The 22,279-nt window shown below is 41.9% G+C and overlaps 1 protein-coding gene across 4 annotated transcripts in view; it reads left to right on the forward strand.

Annotated features, from left to right (window-relative positions):
• The window catches only part of FERMT2 (FERM domain containing kindlin 2), a 114,879-nt gene that overhangs the window by 79,484 nt on the left and 13,116 nt on the right, over nt 1-22,279 (forward strand). For 2 of the 4 annotated variants that reach the window (XM_032765925.2, XM_032765927.2), the window contains exons 5-13: nt 7,439-7,471; nt 7,895-8,120; nt 8,225-8,327; nt 8,745-8,852; nt 12,032-12,166; nt 14,362-14,411; nt 18,229-18,353; nt 21,174-21,280; nt 21,593-21,814. In XM_032765925.2, coding sequence (XP_032621816.1) covers nt 7,439-7,471; nt 7,895-8,120; nt 8,225-8,327; nt 8,745-8,852; nt 12,032-12,166; nt 14,362-14,411; nt 18,229-18,353; nt 21,174-21,280; nt 21,593-21,814 — 1,109 coding nt within the window. The remainder of the gene's footprint in view (nt 1-7,438; nt 7,472-7,894; nt 8,121-8,224; nt 8,328-8,744; nt 8,853-12,031; nt 12,167-14,361; nt 14,412-18,228; nt 18,354-21,173; nt 21,281-21,592; nt 21,815-22,279) is intronic. The other 2 variants (XM_032765928.2, XM_032765929.2) reach the window with 1 other exon arrangement.

Here is a 22,279-nt window from a genome sequence, read left to right on the forward strand (position 1 = left end):
GCTTTGCAGCTTAATTCCCTGAAGATTCTGTTCACAATGGGCATGTTTCAGGCAATGCTGCAGCAGACTAAGCAGAACTTCCTTGTAGTTGAAATTCTCAGCAGTTCCAGACTGTGATGGGTCCAGACACAGAAAATGAGAGCAGAGAGCTTGTCTCTTCTCTGCTCTTAATGCTCCCTTTTATTCACACCCAGTCAGCAAAGAAGAGGAATCCACCTGATTCAAATTGAGAGGGGACCAGAGCCAGTGAGGGGACGAGTAGATTTAGGACCCTGGGAAGACCCAGACTGGAGGTTACTGGGAGTTGAAGAGGGGAACTGGGAACCAGAAGATGAGATACTTACTGGCTGGACAAGGAGACTGAGACTGGGTATCAGTGGGTTAGGAGGGAGGGGAGCCAGATCTTACAGGGAGCCAGGGTGCCAGGGAGTGGCTGGGCAAAGAGGGTGGGAAAAGGAGCTGGAATTGGGGGAGGCACTGAGATATTTTACAAGGTGTCTGGGGGAGGGAGACAGGCACTCAGAGTCCGTGAGGATGAGGAACAAGGGGATGATTGGAGACTGAGGAGAGGGAGAGAAAATGGCAGAAGAGTCTCTGCGTACTAAAGTACACTCCACTACAGAACTTGAAATGAAACCCACAATCGTTGAATCTCACTGTTCCTCTACAGTCAGTAAGTGTCTATGAAATCCTCTGGCAAAGAGTCTCACCCCTTTCCACTGCTGGTGCACATAGATGATTACAAGATGGTACTGCTGTCAGTTATGCCATTAGCACAAGAGCCAAGATCTGTGTGGTAGGTCTGTGTGGTAGACCTGCTGATGTCCCTTGTGGGTGACAATATGATGGCACACCACAAAATGCTTTTTTGAAGAAAGGAAATAGCACATTAAGAATGCAAAGTCAAGCACTCAGAAGTTAGGAAATGCCAGAACTAAGGTTGCCTTAATTTACCCCTTTGTGCAAATACATTACGATACCATCTTTAGTTACGTGATCACATAGTCTCTCTTCCACAGGAGCCCTGTTTCATTCAGTGCACAGTGTGTCCCTGGCAATGGGATGTATACCCATTGCAACTGCTGGGACAGGCAGGCCTAAGCTCAGAGTTGTATAGTGAAGAGTCAGTTGTCTGAAGGATCACTGTCTCATTTGTTGCAGAGGTTGGAAGGTGTAAGATGAATGAGGCAAGGGGTTGCAGGAAGAGAAAGGATGGGTAAGTAGTTCAGGCAGTTGAATGTTGCTCTGGGCAATTGAGTTCTATGCCTGCCTCTGTCACACAATTTATGTGTGATGCTACAGGCAAGTCACTTAAACCAAACTTTTCACAGGTAGCCACTAGCTGTGTTCTCCTCATTTTTTGGGTGCCTTACTCTGGGTGCCTTACACCTATTCTGGGTATCTGATCTGCAGGAGTGCTGAGCACTCATAACTGTAACTGAAGTCAGTGGGGAGCAATTCTCTGAACATATACAGTGTTCTATAATATTACATACCCTGAAACATCATGTTTTCAGTGTCTCAGATTGGGTGCCCCAACTTAGCATCTGAGACTCAGACTCATAGACTTTAAGGTCAGAAGGAACCATTATGATCATCTAGTCTGACCTCTTGCACAAAGCAGGCCACAGTCTCACCCACCCACTCCTGTAACAAATCTGTAACCTATATCTGAGTTATTGAAGTCCTCAAATTGTGATTTAAAGACATCAAGGTGCAGAGAATCCTCCAGCAAGTGATCCGTGCCCCACGCTGCAGAGGAAGGTGAAAAACCTCCAGGGCCTCTGCCAATCTGCCCTGGAGGAAAATTCCTTCCCGACCCCAAATATGGCAATCAATTAAACCCTGAGAATCTGGATAAGACATACCAGCCAGCACCCAGGAAAGAATTCTCTGTAGGAACTCGGATCCTACTCCATCTAACGTCCCACCACAGACCAGTGGGCATATTTACCTGCTAATAAAGATCAATTAATTGCCAAAATTAGGTTATCCATCATACCATCCCCTCCATAAACTTATCAAGCTTAGTCTTGAAGCCGGATACCCCCCTTGGAAGGCTGTTCCAGAACTTCACTCCTCTAATGGTTAGAAACCTTCGTCTAATTTCAAATCTAAACTTCCTAATGTCCAGTTTATATCCATTTCTTGTGTCCACATTGGTACTAAGCTTAAATAATTCCTCTTCCTCCATGATATTTATCCCTCTGATATATTTATATAGAGCAATCATATCTCCTCTGTCTTCTTTTGGTTAGGCTAAACAAGCCAAGCTCTTTGAGTCTCCTTTCATAAGGCAGGTTTTCCATTCTTCTGCCTCTTCTGCATTATTATCGATAGCTCTGCCATTTCCATTTAATAGTGGACCAGTGCCATTCTCAGGGTTCCTTTTGTTCGTTGTATGCTTTAAAAAACAATCAAACAAAAGCACACAAAAACAACCTTCTTTCTTACTGTCCTTAACTCTGCTGGCCATAAATTCTGTGTTCTTTTGTACCCCTTAACAATTTTCTATAATTTCTAACTTCTAAGTTACATTAATTGCTATCAAGTATCAGAGGGGTAGCCGTGTTAGTCTGGGTCTGTAAAAGCAGCAAAGAGCCCTGTGGCACCTTATAGACTAACAGACGTATTGGAGCATGAGCTTTCGTGGGTGAATACCCACTTCGTCGGATGCGTGTCGTGGAAATATTTACACTACATGTGTCCGACAAAGTGGGTATTCACCCACGAAAGCTCATACTCCAATATGTCTGTTAGTCTATAAGGTGCCACAGGGCTCTTTGTTATTAATTGCTATCAAATTCCCATTTTTTCTGCGTCTTACAGATATAATTTTTATTATTATTGCTGCTCTCTCTTCCCTTAGCCAGGTTTGTTTTTTGGGCACCTAGCAAAATGTTGTTAAACAGTTCCCATTTATCATTCACATTTGTCATTCTCATGTTTCTGTTTAAACATGGATTCAGCAGGAGGCAGGGATGCGTGGAGGCAGGAAAAAATAGTGAAATACTTTGTACAGAAAAATTGAATTGTATTTCCTACTATTTGAGTGCTTGACTTTGCAGCCTTAATGAGTTGTGTGTGTGTCCTTGCCCATGTGTGTGTGGATGCAATTTTATATATATTGTAATCCCTTAAGGGCAGATGATGGCCCTGAGCTAGGGAGAAAAGGAATGCAATCATCCCCTAGGCTCGTGTGGCAGTAGAGCTGTACTGCAGCTTCTGTTACTACCTTGTGGCTGCAGTAGCTTCTTTTCTCACTATTTGCCGTTCCAGCAAGGGATGCAGCCAGCTTTTCCATGTAATTTTTGATGCCCTGGTCCTTCTGCATTCTAGGAGTCTTTGAGAAAGGATCATCTAGGAGCTGCGATTCTGTGGCAGGCTTTGAGTGTAAATCCCCTATGCAGGTTCCCAGTATCCAGCAATATCCTACTCCACTGGCAGCTCTACTCTCAAGGCTCCTCCATGCCCGCCGAAAAAGCGGGAAGGGAGGAAGACGAGCACAAGGCTTGCCTCATAAGCAGCAATCCGATGAATAACTGCACACACTCTCTCCAGCAGTAAGCACGCTTCCCGTTGTGTATATTTGTATTACACATTGGAACCAATGTGTAAATTTGATGGTGATGTATTTTAAGAAGGTGTATTTTTAGCACCCATTGATGAATAATATCCTAGTGTAAACAACACAAGTTTGTAGCTTTAATTTGTAGTAGTTGGTCAAGGTAAACCTGAACTCCCCATTATGGTTTCCTGTCAGCCAGCTAATGTATTAAAACGAACAAACTGCCTTGTCTACACCAGGGTCTTAGCATGTGTTAAGACACACCTCTTTTCCTAGTGAAGGCAAGGCTTTAAATTGGGAATATTTTCCTAAGAGCAGTGGAGAACTGATTGCTTGAGACATTTTAAGGTGGGATTTTCTCCAGTGGTCAGTGTTGGTTGGTATCTGATGCCATTGAAGTCCATGGCATTTGCAGGCATGAAAAGAAGCTGGCTCACTCTGCTGTAAAAGGATCTCCTCCCCAACACAGACAGTTAGGGTGTATGTGTGACAGAAATCAAGGGGATGTGACTGAGTACAGGATGTGGATCTTCTGTATTAAATGGCCCTGATTTTACAGAATCATTCCTCTGACCGTAGAAGCACTTTGAATGTGATTTAATTGAGTGCCAAGAGCACCAGTGTAGCCGTGCGAAAGTAACTACATTGCACTTCCATTTCACAATGGTGATACTTTTAAAAAAAAAAGGCATGAAAAACACTGAACAGAGAGACTGACCATTGGGCCATCAATATAGAACAGTAACTGGCAAACTTTTTGGCCCAAGGGCCACATTGGGGTTGCAAAACTGTATGGAGGGTTGGGTAGGGAAGGCTGTGTGTCCCCAAACAGCCTGGTCCCCACCCCTTATCCTCACCCTCCCACTTCCCGCTCCCTGACTGCCCCTGTTCCTTATCCCTTAATTGCTTCCCCCCGCCCCCCGGACCTCACGCCTATCCAACCCCCTGTCCCCTGACTGCCCTCCCACAGAACTTCTGCCCCATCCAACCACCTCCTGCTCCCTGTCCCCTGACTTCTCCCCCCGGACTCCCTGGCCCACTTACCATGCTGCTCAGAGCAGCATGTCTGGCAGCCACGCCGCCCAGCCAGAGCGGGGGATGGGGGAGGGGCGGGGGCTAGCCTCCCCAGCCGGAAGCTCAGGGGCTGGGCAGGACAGTTCCACGGGCTGGATGTGGCCTGCGGGCCGTAGTTTGCCCACCTCTGGTATAGAAGCAATAAAGAGCTAATAATGGAATTGAATCCTCAGAGAAGAAAAACAGTAGGCAGATCTACACTACTACTTAAGTCGATTTAACTTGCATCACTCGGGTGTGAAAGACACCCCCGGGAGCGATGCAAGTTACAGCTATCTAAGCGCTGTCCATACCAGTGCTATGTTGGCGAAAGACGCTGTCCCTTCAAGATAAGTTTCCGCCTCTCACAGAAATGGAGTAGTTCTGCGTATAGGAGAACACTCTCCCGTCGGCATAGCGCATCTTCTACCAGACATGCTACAGCGGTGCAGCTGCATCGGTGCAGCTGTGCCGATGTGGAGCTGTCCAATGGGTACAAGATGTTGGTAATATATTTTATTTATACTAAAACAATATCAAACTCATTTGCCTGATTTGCAGACACAATTGTGATAATACTCATTAGGTGTGTAGTTGTTGTACCTCAGTTTTGAAAGTCTGGATCTTAGTGTGATAATTTAAAAGGAATACCTCTGTGAGAGAGATGGAGACGGTTTACTTCTCAGTTATTTCCGGATATCTGCAGACTTAGGAAGCCAGCTCTATATCAGTTTCCTCCTTTTCACATTTGGAATCTTTTCCTTTGTAACCTTGTGAGCTAGAAAACTGTTTCCTTTTTAAAAGGAAAACCACCCTTTTTTCCTGAATCTGACATAAGGGCCAGTTGCATATCTTACTTAAGAAAAGTTTATTCTGAAGCGCAGGTATTTTACACTGGTGAATTAAAGAAAGGATAGTACTGTGACAGCGAGATTTGGAGTACACAGAATAGCTTTTTAAAGAATTCTGGACCAACTGCTTTGAATTGAGGAAAGCATCTTGCAATATGAATGAATGACCTAACTGAAGACGGAAATAGACGTTGTTTTAATACAAATCCAATCTCTCGTGTCTCTCTGCTTTCATTTCTTCACTTTCTCCATCCATCTCCACCTTGCAAAAAAGTCTCCCTCTACTAACTCACAAACTGAATGAGTAAAGTAACCTCTGTACTCTTGACGTCCTCCTTTTAAACAAAATATTTTGTTAACTTTTCAGGGAGCTGTTTAAGCTGGCCCTTAAATTCTGCAGCTTTGTCGCTCTTTTAGGAAATATTTTTTTCCCCAAATAAACCCCCTGAGGATTGATTCCTGTAATTGCAGCATAAGTAATATTCTGAAGTTGGGACTTCATTTGGTCTGTGTGCCCTGATGAAAGCCAGCCTGCCAAAACATTGGCCATTTATTTATGAACATTCTCTAGAAAAACAATAAGGAGAGAGTATTTTTTATCCAAGTATCAGGTTTGCCTGAATGTACAGTGAGAGAAAACCCTTCCATGTACTGCTGAAAGTTCTGCAAGAACCAGCAGTCTTAAATCAAATAGTTGAACCAAAAGATTCAATTTCTCTCTGCTCTTGCTGGGACTTGGCTGAAAAGTCTGATTGTTATATAGCAGTTTTCATGCTGAGCTCAAACCTGCCAAATACTACACACTTTGGAGGAATATGCATGTCCGATTTACTGTTTTCTACACACAAAACCCATAACAACCCCACTTAATACACACATAACCTGTCTTGCACATTTTCAAGTGAAAATAAGCAGCCTTTACAAAGTGACCTGTTGGTTTATTTAAAATTCTGCTTTTTTGAGATATGCCAAGGATTGGAAAAAGGCAAAGAATACAGATCAACTGCATATTTCTTCCCTTTCAAAAACAGCTGAGATGATCAACACACTGTGGCAAGGTGAACAAGTATCCTGAAAACTACTGAATAGAAACTGTTTTGCATCTGGGTAGCTGGACTCTTGCCAGCATTAAGCACAGTTAAGAGGCAAGACAATTTGCAGTCGTGTTGAGAAATCTTAACTCCCGGTGTCTCAGCAGTTCAATAAACTGTTCAGATTGTCATTACAGAGTTCAGAGAATCCAGGCCATTGGTGTATAATCAAAGCCATTTTATTAATAAAAAATAAAAATAAAGATTTTTGTATATCCAATTCACCACATCGTCTCTAGTTTTAAGACCAAGAATCTGTTTAAATATATCCTTCTCAGGTTTACACATTTGTTCCAATGTTCAATACAAATAAACACAGTGGGAAAAGTGATCACTACTGAAGAGAGCAAGTGATGATCAGGCCTAACAGACTTTCATAACTTGTTACAGAGGTGATGTGTCAAAACATAAAAACTGTGGAAAACATAAAAACTGTGGTGAATGACCTATACATCACTCCCCGGGTTATTGAAAACTTCCTTCAAATAGAATTTGTGGGCTTGAAAAATTTACCAGACTCAATGGAATAATTATCAGCTATTTTTAAAAGGCAGGTCTTAAGGCTAGGCGGCCACACACTGTTCTGAAGAGTAAGCAACAGTAAGTTCAATCAGGAGATCGCAACAGCTGCTCTTACTGATACATCTCACATGTATGGAGGCTGTCAAAATTGACTTAATTAGGGCATGATTTAAACAGGGTAGGTTTGGTTTGAAGTCCAACTTGTGAAAACAAACGATTATGACATAACGTAACCAGAATATTCTAAGTCTTTTACAGTTGTGCATGTTTCTCACCTTCTGTCCCTTTTTGTTTCTGATTTCTCTCATTGTCTCCCTCTTGCCTTCTCACTTCCTTTCTTTCCTTCTCTGTAGGCACTGATGTTCTTTACATCGGCCCAGTGAAAGGTGAGCCCCACCTCATTAGGACTTTTGTCCCCGCCTCCTGTGATTTCTTTGGCTGTCTCCTTATTTTCCTACTCCTCTAAACTTTAACTTTCAAAATTCATAAGCAACGGATTGCCTAGAATGATTGTCTCCAGTAGTACCCCCAGTGTGCTAGGTGCTGGAGAAAGATAAGCAGGCACAGTTCATACCCCTAAGAATGGATTTCTGAGAATTTTCACATGGGTTAAATGTAAAGTGAACTTTCTAGCTGTCCTGTTTATCAAGGATAGTTAAAATAGGTTAACTTTTTATAGGAAAACAAGCAGTGCAGCGTCGGGGGGTTTTTTTAAGTCACATGATTTTTAAAATCTATTTACTGTATTAGTTTTGCATTGAGTGTACAGAACATAAGCTAACTTCACATGTTTATTCCTGTTCTGTTAGGAAGCATATATTCAAGTCCAGGACTTTATAGCAAAACCATGACGCCCACCTATGATTCTCACGATGGAAGCCCTCTGTCTCCAACTTCAGCTTGGTTTGGAGATAGTGCTTTATCAGAAGGGAATCCTGGTATACTTGCTGTTAGCCAGCCAATTACATCCCCAGAAATCTTAGCAAAAATGTACAAGCCACAAGCACTTCTCGATAAAGCCAAGACCAACCAAGGGTGAGTTTTTAAAGACGTGTATTTAAAAACTTAAGCTGCATTCTTAAAACGGTTACAAAGACTCAACCGGATCTTTTTTGTTCTCTATTGTTGACAACTTGCAGGTGGCTGGATTCATCAAGATCGCTCATGGAACAAGATGTGAAAGAAAATGAGGCCTTACTGCTCCGGTTCAAGTACTACAACTTTTTTGACTTGAATCCAAAGGTACTGAGTTATTTCTGTCTTGTACATATGGCCAAACGTTCAAAAAGTGGAGACCAGTGTCTGCATTCAGAATGCCTGCATGCCCATTTATATGGGCAACTGCTCAGCTACCGGTCTTTGAAAATGTGATACTGTGTCTTACATTTGTATGTATCATTTGAATCTGTTTGTTGACACATCAAGGCTCTGCCAAATGAACAAAATCAGGTGGTTGCCTGAGCATCTGTTCAGGGAATTCTGGTTGTTTCAGTGTCAAAGTGGTTTAGCATTTAAATCTCAAGTAGAAATTTGGATGTAAAAATAAGTCTCGTGATGTTTATTCTCTTTTAATTAGATATGTTTGAAGTGTAAAGGGCCCCAGGCCTTCTTTTGCAGGTGCTTTATATGTGTGTGGTGTGTGTTTATATTTCACTGTAGTACGATGCAATCAGAATCAACCAGCTTTATGAGCAATCTAAATGGGCTATTCTTTTAGAAGAAATAGAATGTACGGAAGAAGAAATGATGATGTTCGCAGCATTGCAGGTAAGAGACAGAGCCTTTTTTTAAAAATCAAACTCAGTTGCAATTTTTTAGCCTTCTGTAGGCTTTAAATCAAGGGGTGCATTGAAGCTGAACTGCCCTGCAACTAGTTCATTATCTGCCTTGCTCTATCTTTGTCAGGAAGCTGAACTTTCTGTTCTAATGAAACTTGGCTGGTTTCCTAGTCTCTAGTGTTTACTTAAACTTTTTAGGTAATTTAAATATTTGCTTCTTATTATTTCGTATGAAAAGAAATTTAGATTATTTTCCCCAAAGTTGTTTGTATCTATCTTGACTCTTAATTTTTGCCTTTTTAAAAAAAATACAAGTACATTAGGTTACTGAACTGTATGTTTCTGGCTCTTTGCCCCTAGAACAGCTGGTGATAATCTGTGGGTTTCCCAGAACTATTTATTTATCAGTTGTGGAGAATATTATGTGCAAATTTGGCATAGGTAATACACCTATGAATGCTTTTACCATTCATTTCCATAAGACTGATTGTAAACTGAGTCTAAGGGTGGTCCTAAGTCTGTCTGGCAGCCAGGCTGCTTCTCTCCTCCTCACCCATGGAAAAACATCCCTGGCCTAGCAGATCCGGGGCTGTATGGATTTCAACCCATAGCAGTCATTTTTCAAAAAAGAGTAAAGAAAGCAAGAATGTATAAGTTCATCCTCCAGTTTTCCTGTAAGAGCAACTCAAGATGCATGATGTTTGACATCCACTGTGACATTAACAGTTTCAGCTTTGTAGATTTAAGTGTGGTATTGCTGTGGCAATTATATCCTCTCTGGATTATACTACTTAGTCACAAGTTTCTGCCTTCAAAAATACTTATTGAATGAACACCAGAGAAAATAGCTCTCCCCTAGAAAGATCACTTCTATTTTAGGGTTTTGTACTGCTCCCCATTGCCCTAGTGCGTGAGTGCCTGCTGCATGAAATAGATTGGCAATAGCAAAGTCCCTAATGGACTTCATGGAATTTCTGGCTCTTGTTCTTCCTCAGGTTCTAAGGCTCTGCTTGGGGGTGTAGGATTTTTTGTTTGTTTTTTTTCTGGTGCGGTAAAAGAGGGAGCAGATCCTGCTATGAATGCCATTCTGGTTATGATTAAAAAAGCTTCATCAATAGATTTTGTAACATTTCCTGAAGCTGGTTTGATTTGTCTGTACTCCTTTGGAAGTTCATTCCACAACCATATCCCCTCAGCTGAGATGCTTTGTGTGCTTTCTGCTGGGCTCTGTGATCTCTATTGACCCAGAGGCACGCAACCATCTTGGAGCTACATAGCTGGAGATGCAGTCTCTAATGCAGCTGATCCACTAACTGCTTTGAAGAATTGCTTCTAGTATGGTAGATTTGTTGTTTGTTAGACTCAGCAAGATATGGAAATCAAAGATGTACAGCGCTAGAACAAAACCGAGGATTTTAAATGTAAACATAATCTCAGTGCTAGCATAGGACTGTGAGGTGGAGATCTACCAAAATATTAGATAGTAAACCAAATAAGTGCCTAGAAAAGATTCTGGGCACTGTTGGAAAGGCTTCATCACCAATGGAGAGAGCTGAGAAATCACCAATCAGCAGCTCTTCAGGAATTGCTGACATATTTGAAGTATGCACTGTAGATGCCAACTCACAGATTCCCCGTGAGGCTGTCAAGTGGAAGCCAACTGATGTGAAGAAACAAGGGTGCCGAAGAGAAAACTAAGAACCCTAGCACAGAGGGCAGAACAGTTGATCTCCCAGCACCCTAGAGCAGATGGAAGCAGCCACAAATGACAGAGGAATGGAAGAGACTAGTTTCCACCCTGTGCCCCAATATTGGTGTGGGAAGGATGTAATAATGTCATAAGACCAGCTGTTTGCATTTCAAGTTTGCATTTCCCATTGCACCTTTCTGGTATAGAATGAGTAATTGGATAAACTTTGTAGTAGCCTAGAATAGATTATTAGGTTGTTGTTTTGGGGTTTTTTTGGTTATGTCTGTCCTGCAAAATCCAGAGAAGACTATAACAAGAGTTGAGATATGCTTATGTCTACACTGAGTATAGCATGACGTAGTTACAAACCAGAATTGTGATCAATGGACCCTATTACAAAGTCCGTGTCTGCACAGCAGTCTTTTCACAACAAAGTCACATGTCAGCTGGGCTTGCATGTTCACAGTTATCACACAGTCTAGTTGAGCTTTTCCCAAAATAAACTGGGACAAGCAATCTGGTAGCCATCCCGTATTGCCTGGGAGATAGCTCCTAGAATTCACAAAGCAGCGCTAGCAGCACTTGAGGCAGTGCATTCTGAGATGTTCTGTCACACGGAAAGGTAGAAAGGATGAGGATCAGCCAGACTAGTTTCACTAGCACCATACAGCAAAGTGTTTTATGGTTACACGAAAAGCTTTATGCCATCGTCTGCCACATGTTAACCATGTTGTCTGGACCCAAACCGGTGTAGAGCCAACTATGTCATTCACGTACTATAAACTGAGTACGAAAAGATAGGTTTGTGATTAAGGTCCTGGACTGAGACTCAAATCTGGGTTCAGTTTCTGACTCAGTTATGGTTTCTCTGTGATCCTGGACAAGTCACTTCAAGTGGAATTTGCAAAAACACTTAGCATTGGCCTGACTCCGCTCCCATTTAAGTTAATGGTAAATCTCCTATTGACTGCAGTGGGAGCTGAGCTAGGCCAATGTGGAGCATGCTTTTGAAATCCCACCCATAAGCTCTGTGCTTCAGACCTCCACCTGTAAACTCTGATGTACTGGTGATAGAATGTAGCCTGTTTTTGTAACTGGCTAGTCCATTGTTTGCCCAGTAGAGTCTATGGAAGTTTGTGCAATTGTGCTTGTAGTACAATGTTTTAAATGAGAGCATAGGGCAATAACTTAGCTGTATTATCTTCTGGTTACTGTAATGTAGAACAGCACAGCACTCATCTCAAATGGATTGCCAGCCTCTTCTCCGAATGTCATTGCTCTGGTCATGCAGTGTAATCCCTGGGGCTATCCTATTGTACCATGGTTTTCTTTTTGGTATTTCCTTACAGCTATTTAAGTGGGTGACAATGAATGTGACAGTAGTGAGATTTCTGCTAGGTCGGATAGGTGTTTTATTAGTCTGTTAAATTTAAATACAGTGCATTTAAAATCAACAAGGTCTCTAACTTGTATTTCAGTACCACATCAACAAACTATCAATCATGTCATCAGAAAATCACTTGAACAACAGCGACAAAGAAGTTGATGAAGTTGACGCTGCCCTGTCTGATTTGGAAATTACTTTAGAAGGTGGTAAAACTTCAACAATTTTGGTAAGAGTTAATCACTTCTTCTTAAAGTTGAATAAATGCTTGTGATCAGACAGACTTAACAGTGGTACTATAGGAAGTTTGCTGATGAAGCAACATTCCTTCTTTAGTCCCTTCTTATTTGTCTTCTCTCTGCACTAAATAGGCCTAATCTTTTTAATGGCTTCTCGGCTGGAAATCTTTTCCATGCCTCTGATTGTTTTCGCTGTCCCTCCCTGGACACTGTTTCTGCTATATTGGATATAAGAAGGATTGATTAGAACTAAGCATAGGGTTGCCATGTAGTATGAAGGTGTAGTATTTTTGGCATTGTGCTCTAACCCTTAATGCAATATAATACTCTGGCCAGCACTGTTATTGCGCAGATGATTTCACTGAGCTGTTCCGATCCCTCCTTTCTCTGTCCTGAGTATTAACAGTTAATTTAGAACCCGTTGACATGTATCAGTAGTTCAAGTTGTTTGTTCTAATGTGTATCCCTTTCCACCAAATGTTACCTGTCACAATGTTGCCCAATCAGCTAGGATATAAAGATCCTCCTGTAGAAATTAAGTATAACAATACATTTGTGGCTGTAGCAGCAAACTGTGAGGCATGACGATTATTAGATTCTAACCCCGTCTGAACCACAGGTTGCCCGTGTGACCACGGGCGAGTCATAGTGGCCTCCTTAAGCTTTAGCTTACCCATCTGGAAAAGTTGGTGAAGTATGGGCTCACTAAAACTTGAGCCATTATAATACGTGTGAAATACAGCAGTGTCAAGGAAAACTCAAATGAAATACGTGAATTTCTGTTTCTTCTACTTGCTTAGAAAATGCTCAGTTCTGAATAGATTTTGTTTTTTTCCACTATTCCTTAATTAATTAACAAAGCTTTACAGTGCCAAAAACAGCCACCATGCTTCTTCACATATAACTTTCATACTAAGTTATGGTGAAAATATAATTTGGATAGTGTTTTTGGCCTTAAGTAGCTTAATATATTTCAGAGTTGTTTGGTTTTTTTTCTGTATCACATGTTTGTATTGCCAAATGATAAAACTTCTAAAACACAGTAATATTGTAGTACTTGGCTCTTCCATAGACTAGAACTGTGAAAGAAGAATTAAAGCCAAATGCTGATCTTGAAAGGTTTCGGTATCTTCATTCAGAGGGGCAACTCCAATCAGTGGAGTATCACACACTTGTGCCGGCTCTGAATTCACGTGTTTATGTTCTAACCCTTCTGAGACAAAAGACCAAAACCTTCAAATGTTTTTTTTTCTCTTTTAGCAGCCATCTTAAGTATATTTTTAAACTATTTATAGTGATCTTTGAAGTTAACATGGATTTTTTTGCTTACTGAGGTATCATTGATAACAGAGCTGTGCTGCTTCTGATGGATGTACAGTGGGAAGAAGAAAATTGTCAGATGCTACATAAATAGTGGCTTTTTAATAGGAGGAATCTTCACTTTCAGTGGCACTGAAATCTGATTTAAACCATAATATTGAGGAGCCTACCCTGCCAGATAAGAATTAAGAAATTTAGAAATGACACATTGGTTGAGACTGTCCATTTTCAGTATCTGCCTTGGGATGAATATTTCGTTTGTTTTGTTTAATCTGAAATCCATAGATATGTTCTGGGGATATAGTCAAATGTGAAAATACTGAAAGATTGCCATTTTAAACAATTTAAAAGCAGTTAAACAACCCTCCGTGATTATTTTAAAGCAGCATCTTTTTGGGGGCTCGGATTCAAGGAAAAAGCTCTGATGTCGTAAAGAACCTATGCTTTCAAACACCAGGCCAGTCCTAAACTACTTAGTTGTGTGTGTTTAGAATCAACTCCAGAACTTCAAGTGCAGTACTGACCTTTTAAAAACCTATATTAATGAGTCAATTCTCTACTACTTGTGTGTTGAGAAAAGAGTTTCAGAGCAGCACTTCTTTGGAGTGAATTTACTTCTCAGTCTGTGAAATAAACTGTAGTCTAATAAAGTAGAGTGTGATCTGTGAGCCCTTGACATTTGGCGATGAAGTTTTATCAAGCTTTTTTCCCCCCTCATCACTGAGGAAATTGCCTTTGAGTAATTGCGTGGCATTGTCCTAAAAACTGAATCACCGTCCCCAGTGCCCCGTTTTTGGATCCTCCCAGCCTAGAACTGAGTCTTGTATCTGGCAGACAAATCAAATGAATGACCTTTTATTTTCAGGGTGACATCACTTCGATTCCTGAGCTTGCTGACTACATTAAAGTGTTCAAGTAAGTACTGATGGGAAGCTTATGAAACTGATGTGCTGTCATTATTTATTCATTGACTGCATAATTCCCTTTCTACCCTGCTGTCTGGATTCTTTGCTGCACACCACTGCTTGGATTTGTGTGAAATGTCTTCGAACACATTGACTTGGTAGTTGCAGACTAGCTAAAATACCACAGTGCTCTAAATATTAAAACTTCCTGTTTATTTCGACTTTATTTTGCACCTATCCTATACACTGGCCACTTAACGTTATTTTAAGGACTCAGCTAGAGCTTTACTACATTTTTTTAATACAGTGATTCAATTCTTCAAATGTATAACTGCTGTCTTTCATTGCTCCATGCCTCTCCCCATCCTCCCACCCATACCCCACTGGAGCTGGGGAAGGGGACATGCTTTGGCTACTCTTCACCGGTAGCTGATGCTGAAATGTTTATATAATGTTATGCCAGTAAGTTAATCAAGCTATCCTAAAATTAGAACTATGTTCTGTAACTAGAAACCTTACTCAAGTGCTTTTCTTGGTTTGAGAGACTAGATGAATAATAATAAACAAGCGTCCTTCTAATCTGTCTGTTCTTTTCTGGCTGCCAAAAGAAGCCTCTTACAGCTCATGTAGTGCTTTTTTAGTTATAAATTGGAATTGGTATGTGGAAACTGGGAATAGTCGTGTTTGAATCTTGACTAATATTTTGGCAGTCCTGGCCGTCTCTTGCAATTCAGTATGCACTGTGTTAGGGAGATGATGAAAGTTCTGGAACCTTTGCATAGATCTCAGTGAAACTTCATGGGTTAGGAACAGAAGAAAAGCAACTGCATGAGAACAGAGTTGTAATTAACCTTTATTGTCTAATGGGTTGTTTTCTTGAACCATAGCCTGTCATTTGTTTACTGAAAAAGTTTTTGTCCATCTTGTAATGCATATTTATCAAGTTTACTTAAGTACCTGACTTAGTCTGGGTCTCTGTGGTGTATTTTGATTACTAGAGCACAGCTTCAGGGCTAGTGTCTCTATTCATCTATGTGAATTCTCTTTAAAAGAGAGAGTCTTGGTTTTTGATACGGTTTGATATACTTTTTAATAAAAAAGGCATAACTTGGGAAGCTAGCTGATTGGCTAACTAGAATTCTAGTTGTGGGACAAACATCGTTTATCTTTTGGAAGGTGTTAGACTCACTAGACTCTCTTGGATCCATGTGCCTAAGGAAAGAGGAGGTGAATTGAACTGAATTTTTAATATACAGAAAGGTTAAACAAATATGAAAAATCTATAAGACAAAGCACTGGGTAGTTGAGGATGCTAAATTCTCCAGACCGTGGTATAATCATCATCTTTGTATTCACTTGAATTACAGTATCTGCTTCATTTTAACTAGTTGCATTTCAGTCAAATTTGTTGCTGCAGTTTGGACAAACCGGGGCTTTGTTACATTTCTGTAGCCTTCCACCAAAGAAAAAGCCAAGTGTGTCTGAGGTGCTGAGAATGGCTTCAGCTCAAGCTGCGACTACTCAACAGGCAGTAGATGATACAGATTGAAACCAAGGTGTGTTCCTATATGCATCTGGTTTCCTAAATAGAATACAGAAGCTCCCCGACTTACGCAAGGCGTTCCATTACAGAACGCCTTGCGTAAGTCGAATTTTGCGCAAGTCGGGCAATTACGCCAAAAAAAAAAAAGCTTACAGAACTTTTTCCATAAGTGCGAATTTCTGTAAGTCGGGTTTGCGTAACCCAGGGAGCATCTATATCTTAAATGTAAAAGACTTACCTCACCTATAAAGAGACTAGAGTGTATTGTGAGAACTTATTTTAAAAAAATGGGGCCAGGCAGTAACTTATAAGAAACGTACTGAAATGACTATGTATAAATTGGCCCAGTTGTGGATGGGACATTTCCTTTGCATTCTTCAGGCATGTTTTACAGTGTAGAAGTTGCAATACTAATTCATGAAAGAAGCACTGTTGTCCCTGGGGCTTGAGAGACTTATCTCATACCTACCAGCCTGATGACGAAGTTTAGTAGCCAAAGTGCACTGCCTTGCCACTTGCAAGTTAAAGGAATAAAATGAGGGTTGCAAAAGGAAACGTGGATCCAAGACATGCAGACAAACGACAGAAAAACCTGCTCACTCTTCTTCTCTGGCTAGAGGCTGAACATCTTAAAATGAAAACTGAGGGGGCAGTGGCAAACTTTTTGAAACTGAGCCTTCTTTCCCACAACCACACACAGGGCTATTGTGGTGTCAGAACTTTTAGGATGGAGAAAACTGAAAAGGTAAAATATGAATGAGACCAGACATCTGCTCATCCCGAAACCAAAACATCATTTAAATGTTTAGGAACAAATCATTGAGACAGCTGGGCCTTTGGCTGTGCTTTTCTCCCACACCTCCTGACTTCCTCCTAACCCTTCCCCCACATTTTCAGGCTTCCTCCAATACCAAGAGCGTCTCACTCCCTATGGTCTTCAGACTTGGCAGGAGGAGTCAGTTGTTTTCCTGCTGTTTCCTGGGCATTTCCTCTTTACATTTCACATGTTGGGATTGAACAGTGCAGTCCGAGGCTTATTGAGCGCCATAGTGCTCTCTACCCTTAAAATGGAGGCAGTAGGACAAGCAGAGAAGTAGCTGATGACTCGTGGGAGAGTCACAAAGGGTGAAGTGTCTTTCCGCCCCCCCCCCCCCCCAAGCAGTCAAGTGGTCCCCAGCAGCCAGCTCCGGGTTGGGAGGTGAAGGGGCAGGGCCAGGGCCTCTTCCAGCCACGCTCCCCGGTGCAGTGCAGCATCCCGGCTGACTGGGAGAATGTCTGGCTGCAGCAGTAGCAGGCTGCCCCCTGCCCAGGCTCAGCTTCTGAGGGCAGCGGCTGAGCAAACCGGAGAGGGGCTGGAATGAGCCTCCTAAACCTTTCTCGAAGTTCACTCATTAGCAACTAAAATACTTGATCTACTGGAGTGTAATGTAAAATCCAGTGGGGTGGGGATTAGAATTCTGTGGGTTTCACTCATGTGGATGACTGCTTCTGCATCTCCTTGTGGCTTGGTGGAACACAGTATCATGAAGGGCTTCTGTGGACCAGCTCCCATTTGCTGAGTGAAGTGGCCAGTTTTGGAGCTAGCGTCCATGACTCCCATAGAGAGGGAACCGAAACCTTTCACTAGACTGACCCCTTTGTAAGGGGCAAGCAAGAGAGACAGCTGTAATAAACCATGTGAAATCAGGTGCCTAAAAGAGATTACATATGGTTGGCTGCTGATTTTTTTTGTTTAACAAGCATTGTGATTTTTAATGATCAAAGCATTAACTTTCAAGGTAATAAATAACTTTCTTTTAATATTACAGAAGAAAAAACCTTTTTCTGTGATTCATGGAAGCTTCATTTTATAGGCGTTAGTAGGAGCTACCCTGATACTTGTCCCCTATGGAAGTACTTGGATTCAAAAGTCCAAGCTTGCAACTTTATTTTATTTTTCTTGAACAAATCTTCTCTGTAAGAGGGTAACGGAAAATAAGTGTACATATAACTGTGCAACTCAGTTACTGATCCAGTGGGATCACTCGTGCATCAGTTTATTTACTGTACGTCATTGTAAGGTGAGGGGTTTAAATCCTGTGGAAGCAAGATTTGGTTGGGGAGGTAAGCAAGGGGAAAAGCTGCGTATCTGGCATTCTGAATATAAGAACTTCAATGTGGGACATGTTCAAAGTACAGAAGAACAGCTTAAGAGCCCAGCTACCTGTGGTGTCCCTTAAGCTAAGCACTATTACCCAAGTGAATTGCAGATCTAATGTAGTAATATCATCAACTTGTCTGGCAGGCCTAAGAAACTGACGCTAAAAGGTTACAAGCAATACTGGTGCACCTTCAAAGATACATCCATTTCCTGCTATAAAAGCAAAGATGAATCCAGTGGGACTCCAGCTCACCAAATGAACTTAAGAGGTAAGGAGAGACTCATGCCGTTCTAGTAACGTTATCCAAACAAGTCTGTCATTGTCACCATTTATTTCTACGTTCATTTCTTTCGATTTACACTTCAGATGTCATTCTAGTGTTGATTATTAAAGGAAAAGTGACTGAGGTTTCTAAGTATGATGTAAAAATACACTTCTAAATAAGTGGTTGTGATTATAGCATAAATAATACTGTATGGATCAGAAGGCTCGTGGAAAACTTAGCATAGGGTGACCAGACGTCCCAATAAAGTCGTGACTGTCCCGATATTTAGTTGTTTGTCCCGCGTCCCGACCGGACATCATTTGTCCTGATATTTTGGCTCGGGGCTGGAGGAGTACATTGGTGAGCACTCACCTGGGGTCTGAGCAGCGCTTATTTGGGGCGGCTCCCAGGAAACGGCAGGCAGCAGGACCCTGCAGCCCCTAGGCACAGGGGTGGCCAGGGGAATCTCTGCATGCTGCACCTACCACAAGCGCTGGCTCCATCGCGGCCAATGGGAGCTGCAGGCACGGACAGGGCACAGACACCCTCTCCCCCCACCCCCAGCTGCCCCTGACCCTGGGGCGCTGCGTGCTACTCATGTAAGTCCCACCCCCATAGCTTCCAGCCAATGGCAGCTGTAGCCAGTTCTTGTGGCAGGTGCAGCACATGGAGTGGAGACCTCCCTGGCCACCGCTGACCTTAGGAGCCAGAGGAACATGCTAGATGCTTTCCAGTGGGTGGGACTCATCCCCCAGGTAAGCGGTTAGGCTGCAGCTGGGGCACTGTGCCTGCAGTTGGGCTGCGAGCGAGGGCACTGTGCCTGCGGTTGGGCTGCAGCTGGGGCACTGTGCCTGTGGTTGGGCAGTGAGCAGGAGCCAGGGCTGTGTGCTTGTGGCAGGAGCCGGGGCCCTGCACCCCCAACCTGCGACAGGGCTGTGTCCAGATTCAGGGCTGTGTGCCCCTGACCCGTGATTTCCTCAGGCTTTGTATCCCCCTTCCCCTGTGGCTCCAGTGGGAGGTGAGCCTGTGGCTGCCCCCCCACCCCCCGTGTGTCCTGATATTTTGTTCTTGTCATCTGGTCACCCTAACTTTGCCTGTTTTCGCACAGTAAAAATATTCAAAGTTCACTGTTGAGGTCTGCATTTATTTTAGTTGATGGTTCGTGTGTCTGGTTTTAGAGTGAAGCAAAAATAAGTTAGAGCATATAGGAGCTATATATTTTGTAATCCTATTTTTTTTGTGATGGATTTATTGAAATAATCAAATTTAGATTTCAGCAAATGAGTTGTAAATAGCATTATTTTCTCTTCAAAGGCAACCTTTTTTTCCTCTCCCCTGTTATGTAAGCACACAAGTCTCAGGGCACATCTTCACTGGCAACGTTAAAGCATTGCCACAGCAGCTCTTTAACATGGCTTGTGTAATCACGACACAGCGCAGAGAGAGCTCTCCCAGCACTCTAAAAAGCCACCTACACAAGGGGCATAGTTACTACCAGCACTGGTGCACTGTCTGTACTGGCACATTACAGCGCTGAAACTCGCAGCGCTCCAGGGGGTGTTTTTTCACACCCCTGAGCAAGAAAGTTACAATGCTGTGAAGTGCCAGTGTAGACAAGCCCTTACTCGAACATGATCTGCAAGACTTGCACATTATGTTTAAAATTCCTAAGGCTGCTGGCCTTTCTTATATTCAGAAGTCAACTATTCCAGCTCGGAGGACTATGGAACAGCAGAAGCTACTGACAGCTTTAATTTTTTACCATGAAAGCAACAACAGACAGGCTGCCAAATGACCTCAGACTATAGTTACGGAGATGTGTAGCCTGGAATACCTTTTTGGGAGCTTTTAACGTTGCTGCTTCTGAATGCATTTTAAAAGAATCTTGGAGACTGAGTTGAAATGAAGCCCACGTTAACTTGGATGTTTTCAAGAAACTGGAGTTCTCAAAATGCCTAACATCTAATATAAACGTTTTAAGATTTTTCAGCAACCAAATTTGAAGAAAACTAGCGCCTCACCACTGAAGATATAAGCAGCACACCCAACCCATGTAATTTTTAGAGAATGATAGTTTCAGATTAGTGACACCCAACCCGACACCTGTTTTTGCTGTTATAAGAGAATTATTAGACTAGGTAATTCCGTTCAAAATTTTGGTCCATTTTAAGAGGAAATGAAGGGTCAAGCAAATTGTGTAATACCAAATTCAGTTGAACTTGTATCGTGTTTTTGTTGTTCTCCCTCGAAATAGATCTTGCTTTTCATTTATCCTTCCATCATCTTGGAGATAATTCACCACGGAAGCTGAAATGTTAAAGCCTAGATTGTAATTTAAACAGTTAGCTAAATCCCGCCATGTGGTCTTATGTTATTATCTGCAGTACCATACCCTTTGCAACCAGGCAGATAGCTCTGGCTTTAGCTGCAAGACGTCAGTTTACTCCTAACACCATGTTCTGATTTCCCTTAACTTTTTACCTGCTTTAAAAACAAAGCATGGTGTACATTCTTCAGCCAGGTTATAACACATCATATCCGTGGAACACTGTTTGTTTTAATACTGTTAGACTGGAGTCTAAGGAATTGATTTTTAGTTCAGTTTACTTGCTCAAAGCTCACGAAGGAATTCTTGGGATTAATTTAGGTTCCCATTGTTTACAAAGTGTTCCATGCAGGCTTTGCTGTAATGTAGTCTGTATTTTTTATTCACACTGTTTCAACACTTGTAAATAGATGAAATATCAGCCATTGAAAATATATTATTTTTTTTTAGAGCATGTGTCTCTCCATACACACTAATCACTAGCTCTTTTATTACAGGGTGCGAGGTTACTCCTGATGTAAACATCTCTGGTCAGAAGTTTAATATCAAACTACTGATTCCAGTTGCAGATGGTATGAATGAAATCTGGCTTCGCTGTGATAATGTAAGTCTGTGATTGGCATTGTGTTTTCTTATTGCCCCCAGTATACTCCTCCACTATGGCTTGCATTTTGATAGGCTGTTCATATTCTTTTGAGTCACACACACAGTATTGTGCATATATAGATTGGCCCTTACTCCTTTTCCTTATGTACCGTTGTTCTATCCTACACTTTGATTGGGTTTTTGGCTTATTGTATGTCTCTTGGTATGTTTCAGTTCAATTCTTGTACTGAAAAATTAGACAGACCTTTGTTTGAACAGAAAAAAGAAAGATTTGCCTTCCATATGAGTGCCACTTTCCCTTTAATTGCAGGAGAAGCAGTACGCACACTGGATGGCAGCCTGCAGGCTAGCTTCCAAGGGCAAGACCATGGCGGACAGCTCGTACAACTTAGAAGTTCAGAATATTCTGTCATTTTTGAAGATGCAGCATTTGAACCCAGATCCACAGTTAATCCCAGAACAAGTCACAACTGACATTAATCCAGAATGTCTGGTTTCACCTCGCTACCTGAAAAAGTACAAGAACAAACAGGTACTGGAGTTTAGTCATTTTCCAGAAATCTTCTGTTTAACCCAAAGAGAAATCCCAGCAATCCTGGCCCCGCTGAAATCAATGCAAGTTTTGTCATAGACTCATAGACTTTAAGGTTAGAAGGGACCATTATGATCATCTAGTCTGACCTCCTGCACAACGCAGGCCACAGAATCTCACCTATCCACTCCTGTAACAAACTCCTAACCTGTGTCTGATGTCAGTAGATGACTTCAGTGGAGTTAAGATTTCATCCTAGGTACATCAGATGTTGATGCATTTTAATAGAATTTGACAATCCTACTATTTAAATCGTGTGTCAATCTAGTTTGTGGTTTTGATCCAATATCAAGTGATTGGAGCATGTAGTCCCAGTGATCTTAATACAGACTACATTACAGCCTGCATGGAACACTTTGTAAGCAAAAATTAAGTCACAGTTCTTTAAAAATACATATTTTCAAT

The sequence above is a fragment of the Chelonoidis abingdonii genome, chromosome 4 (genome assembly GCF_003597395.2).
Source record: "Chelonoidis abingdonii isolate Lonesome George chromosome 4, CheloAbing_2.0, whole genome shotgun sequence".
In the NCBI taxonomy this organism is placed as follows: Eukaryota; Metazoa; Chordata; order Testudines; family Testudinidae; genus Chelonoidis; species Chelonoidis abingdonii.